The sequence below is a fragment of the Sinocyclocheilus rhinocerous genome, unplaced genomic scaffold, assembly GCF_001515625.1.
Source record: "Sinocyclocheilus rhinocerous isolate Xijiao unplaced genomic scaffold, SAMN03320098_v1.1 scaffold785, whole genome shotgun sequence".
In the NCBI taxonomy this organism is placed as follows: Eukaryota; Metazoa; Chordata; class Actinopteri; order Cypriniformes; family Cyprinidae; genus Sinocyclocheilus; species Sinocyclocheilus rhinocerous.
In genome coordinates, this window is record NW_015660521.1 from 644,519 (window position 1) to 650,518 (window position 6,000).

At 37.0% G+C, this 6,000-nt stretch overlaps 1 protein-coding gene across 1 annotated transcript in view; it reads left to right on the forward strand.

Moving 5' to 3' along the window:
- The window catches only part of LOC107725288 (tight junction protein ZO-2), a 40,229-nt gene extending 36,735 nt beyond the window's left edge, over nucleotides 1-3,494 (forward strand). The window contains 3 exon segments of the mRNA XM_016534501.1: nucleotides 1,276-1,722; nucleotides 2,788-2,873; nucleotides 3,143-3,494. Of these exon segments, the coding sequence (XP_016389987.1) occupies nucleotides 1,276-1,722; nucleotides 2,788-2,873; nucleotides 3,143-3,314 (705 nt within the window). The 3' untranslated portion in view covers nucleotides 3,315-3,494.
- The last annotated feature ends 2,506 nt before the right edge of the window (nucleotides 3,495-6,000 follow it).

A 6,000-nucleotide genomic window follows, 5' to 3' on the forward strand; every position in this document is an offset into this window, starting at 1 on the left:
ACTGCACCCGCATTCATGCAGAAGAACGGCCTGATTTGGCGCAACCATTTTTCCAGCAGCTCAGAATCCTCTCGCAGCAGCTCAGTGACACATTTTGGTACGCTGTAGAGCCGTGTTCACTGTTGTGCCAAATTGGCTAAATAACTAGTATAGTGTACTTGAAAGCCACTGTCAGCATCTAGATGATTTTGAACTAATTGTACCAGTCACATACACTGTGACCATGAAAAAAAAAAAACGTTAAATGGAGGTAGTTAAGCTTTTACAATAAGTTACAAGAGTTAATTAAAAATGTATTTTTAGTTTTTTTAAATCTAGTTTAGTGTAAATTTATATTAGGCCTATTATATATTTATTATTAATTAATATATTTTCAAAATACATTAAAGCCCCGTTCACACCAAGAAGGATAACTAGAAACACAACTGTAAAGATAACGATATTAGCGATATCGTTTGTTTATTCTAAGCGCACGCTCGTCTGCGGCTTTAAATTCTCAAGCTCGTTATAGCAGGATGGATTCTGATATCTGATACAGTTATCGTCCTTGGTGTGAACGGGCCTTAACTCCTGATTTAACTTCAAATATGTTAAAAATGTATGAATATATGTAGAAATTAACTGCATAGATAACCTAGATAAATGCTATTAAAATTGTTGTTTATTGTTAAATATAAGGATATTTAGTATTATTTACATATTAATGTGGTATTTATTACAATTTTAATTAGCTTTTATTTTTATACTTTGTTTTCATTTTGATTTTACTTTAAATTTGAATCATTATGTGCTTTTGTTATTTTAGTTCTTTTTTGTTTTTAAACATTTCTATTTCTATTTAGCTTTAATTTTTTATTTCAGTTTTAGTAATTTTAGTTCATTCAACTTTTTTTTTTTTTTTTTTTTCAGTTAGTTGCCAAGGCAACATTTTAAAAATTATAATTTATTTAGTTTTCACATTTAGTTTTTTCAAATAATATTTATATTTTATTGTATTTCTGCTTTATTGCAATTAAAAGTTTAATAGTTAATAGTTTCGTTTTAGTTTACTATAACTGTTTCACGATTCCTAATGCATTAATTAATGTTAACGAATTGCACCTTAATTCTAAAGTGTTTCTAGTAGTTTTTAGTATTTTGGCAGTGTTTATAGAAAAACTGGAGCAATTAGTTAGTGTTTGAGATTTTATTAGTAGGTAGTGTTGTGTTAGTAGGTCTTGTGTTTGGAATCATGGAGCTCAGTGTGAAAAATGCAGTGGTGACGATATAATCCAGTGCTGGCCTTTACCTGTGGTTTAGGAAGAGAAGTGTAGTAGGAAACCCTTTGATTCAATTCGGTAGTGCTCTTCTCCTTCATATTAATTTGTCTTTCAGGTAAAAATGCTGTCTCAAGTGGAGGCGTCACGGGGGCAGTACGACCCCTCTCGAAACTACGACTCTCGTTCAAGCAGTCCCGCGAGCAGCGAGCACCCGCGCAGCCAGGACTCTCCTGCAAAAACCAAACCCCTGCCTCCCCCCACAGCTCTCAAACCTACCTACGTGTCCCGCAGCTCCAGAGGCCTCGTAAACAGCCCTCCGGTACGGGACCGCAAACCTCTGGAGGACAGCCCTGACGATCCCTCTCAGAGGTCTTTCCTGGGCAAAGTGAAGGCCTTTGAGAAGATGGATCACTTGGCCCGGACACAGAGAGTCCTGGAGATCCAAGAGGCCCAGAACGCCAGGGTGAGTGTTCACCATCTTTAGGCTTTGCATGAGCAATGACACAACAAAATGACAATTCAAAAACTCTTCCTTCCTTGTATTTGTCAACCAGTAACTTGGTACCTATCTGAAATGCTAGTTCCAGAAACTTGACCTACATGTTTTCTAATTGGTCAGAAATAAATTTGGCCTACATTTACTGCAAAAGAAGCACATCGCTATTTGTTTTTAATTTTTTTGTGAAAGAATCAGTGGAGGTAGATTATTTTATTTGAATTCATTGTTTCATTGAGCATTTGTCTTTTCCTTTTATCCTCTATATTTTCTGTTGTCTGTAGATGCTTTGGAACAATATATTTGTGTACTGCACAGTATACATACTGAAAATAAATGGAATGGAATTAAAATTTTAAATAAAAAAATTAATTTAAATTTAAGAAGTCATTTTATTCAAAATTGGAAAATTGGAATTTTGATCTACATGCTACAGTATGTAGGTTGACAACACAACTTTTAAAATATATATTTATAAAACTTGTTAAATATGTGACCTTGGGCCACAAAACCAGTCATAAGGGTCAATTTTTTTGAAATTGAGATTTATACATAATCTGAAAGCTAAATAGATAAGCTTTCCATTGATGTATGGTGTGTTAGGATAGGACAATATTTAGCTGAAATACAACTATTTGTAAATCTGGAATCTGGGTGAAAAAAAAAAAAATCAAAATATTGAGAAAATCGCCTTTAAAGTTGTCCAAATGAAGTTCTTAGCAATGCATATTACTAATCAAAAATGAAGTTTTGATATATTTATGGACACCAGCGACTTAAGACTGGTTTTGTGCTCCAGGGTCACATATAACATTTTGTCAATATTTACAATATTTCTCTTCTTGAAAACAGACCAAAAATTTTGATGATTCATCATACAAAAATATTTTCTAATAAAATATGCCTCCTTCCAAATTATAAATACCAGTTGTATGTGGCAAATCATAGTTCTGATTAACTCATTTTCTACCCCTAATCCTAACCCTAAATATTTATGTTAGCAATTCTAGTGTGTTTGATTTCTGTTTTCAGATGGAGATTGCACAGAAACATCCAGACATTTATGCCGTCCCCATGAAATCTCAGAAACTGGACCACAGCAGGCCACAACCTATCGGGTAAGAGTCTGGATTTGATCTGAAGGTGTGGTCACAAACAAAATTTTGCAAGCAAAAAGGTATTTTGTCAATAATGTAGTGATGTATGAAGCACAGCTCACACAGAAGTTACTTTCAAACCAAGCAGCTTTTCACACTCGTGAAATCTTATGTGAAATTCCCAATCATGTGCATTCCTATTGAACTGTCTGGACTTGATCCGCAAAAATTAGCAGGATAAATGCGCACACAATCTTTCCCTGATCTTGCTGCATTTGCTTTGTGTCCAGCTCCAGTGCGCGACCGGAGCCCCAGACGCCTCCTTGCAAGCTGCCATACTCGGAGAGCCGCCCGCTCGGCCTCGGCGAGGAGCCCGGAGAGGAGTTTCGACATCAGCTGGCAGAGCAGACCAAGCGTGGCTATTACACCACCACACAAAACTATCAGGACACTGAGCTGTAGAGTTGCTCTGCTTCGGCTCACCGCACAGCTTCACCATTCCACCGGGGCGCCGCCCTGCACCAAAACTGCTGCTGACTTGCAAGTCCCGTTTGCTTTTAAGTTTTCCCACGCATATGTATTTTTCACTTCAGAGAAGTTCAGCTTTCTGTCCATGAGGATAGAATCTTATTGTTTTATATATATATAAAAACCTTAAACCTGTCGTGTGCTACAGACCAGCTTTTTGTTACTTTCTTTTTATAAGCCTGATGAAGCAAAACTGTTTTAAAAATGTCACTCACTTCAAGGTTTATACTATCTTTGCATTCCTTCATTTCTGATCATGTGTGTATATGATGTGAGACAATACACTGGATTTTGTTACAACGTTTTGAAGTGCCTTTTACTTTCCGAATAATGTTGGAGGTTTGTGGACTTGACAATCCAGCCCTCTGGACAATATTTTTGCTGCTTACAGCTCCAAGGAAAAACAGGGAAAAGTCAACACCAAAACCCTTAATACCGTCCGCCCGTATCCTCAGTGTAGCGACAGCAACGACTGACGAGTTTCCAAAAGGGACGCTTCACCAATCAGGTCGATGCTGATTGATTTGAGTGATTGAAATTGCTGTGGTCACGGTTTGTCTTATTTCAACCCCACCGCATTACGTTTTTAACACGCTTGATTGTATGTTGGTCCGCTTTACCTCCAGATATTGGTTCAAAGTGCTTCTAAAACTCGTGGATTATATTTTGATGGCTTCCACTGTGTGTGAGGGTCACACGCCCAGAGAATATTCCCTGGACATTTATGTTCAGGTCTACTGTGGAATTTCACTCTACTACACCAAATAAAACAAACTATATTGACATTACTGACTTAGTTGTGTGCTTTTATTAATCCAACAGGTTGGAATCCATAATCCAGTGGGCTATAAACTGAAGGGATCAATTTTTCTAAAGTTTAAAGGATAGTTCACCCACAAATTTAAATTCTGTTACCATTTACTCACCCTAATGTCATTACAAATGAGATATTTTAAAGACTGTTGGGAACCAAACAACATTTGAGCCCACTGACTTAGTATGGACAATGGTCAAAATCTCTTTTGTTTCACAGAAGGCATACAGGTTTGAAATAACATGAGGGTAAAGTAACTATCCTTGTAAACAACCCAATAACAAAGCCGTGACAATCAAAACTTTACTAGTATCACAAATTAGCTTGACTGGTTTATTATGCACAAAAAAAAGGAGATGTTATTATACTGTGATTTCCCATCCGTGTGGTATAAGTAATGAAAATTGATTCTGTGGTGAAACGCAGTGGTTTCATTGGGTCCAGTGAGTCGACTCTTGTTCAGCGCCGTGTTAAAGCCATTATCCTTGTACATGCAACTTTTCAGAAGACGCTCAGAAAACCAACGACGACTTCCGTTAAAGGTTGTCTGAAAATGAACAGGGGTGCGTTTCCCAAAAGCATCGTTAGCTAACTATGGTAGTTAGTTCCATTGAAATCTATTGGTAACGAAGGAACTTGTGACCATAGTTGCTTTTGGGAAACGCACCCCAGTATGTGTAAACACTATTGTCTGAATAATCTTAACAATAGGGCAGTGTACTCACCGGCATTTCATGTAACGTTACTGTTGGTTTTTTGCTTCCATATGTTTGATTTGTCGTTTGGTATAAAGGGTTGATCATTTTTTGGCTGGAAAGCATAATGAGCCTTATTATTATAGGAAGATGGATTAACAACGTATACATAAATTATATAGCTTCAGCCCTAACACCTTCACATTTCTGCCATATGTACATTAATTGACAGTCGCCACTGATAAGCTACCACTAAATATTGTAGAAACTTAATTTGCTGTAAAGTTGCTTTGCAATGATTTGTATCGTGAAAAGCGCTGTACAAATAAACTTGACTTGACACCTGAAACTGCTAACATTAATCAAGGTCTTCAGGATTAACGTAACGTTACGAAACTTCCAAGCAGGTTTGTTGGAGCTACATGTTCCTCCAGGAGCAGGATTATGCAACTAAAGAGCTAAAAACTAACATATGAATTGTAGGAGCCATTTTAATGCAATATGTGTTTTGTCCATGGGGAGGCGTTGTGATACTTTTATATTAAGAGCGCCTGGCTAATGGGATGGAATGTTGGATGGCAGGAAAGCAAACAGTTTTTGACCGTGACCGATTGAGCGTACAGCTCCAAATTATCCTGTGCACTAACTTTTATTTATCACTCAAATCCGTTTATCTACCTGTCAGTTGGTCCGCCATGTTTGTAGTTTTTTTTAAAAACACTTTTAATGCGTGTTTGTAGTTCTAATTGAATCCTCGTCCACTGGAATACATATATACACTCATATATTAATGAATGAATAAACGAACGAATAAATGAATTTAACATCACACATGATGCACCGCGGCTGAATGACTCATCTCACCTGTATCCTCTGAAACACTCCGGATTATTAAACGAGCAGGTAAGTTTTTATCCACGTTGTACACATCGCTTGTCTTTATTTCAGTTGTATTAGACGATGGTTCAGGCTCCGCTCTTGCTCCTTCATCTACGGAAAGATCGTCCATTGCTGCGTCCCAATTCGCCTACTTATACTATGCCCGAAAAGTACTTATTGTGAAGAAAAAGTACATACTTTTGAGTATGTAGAAGAATAGTAGGCAAGCTTT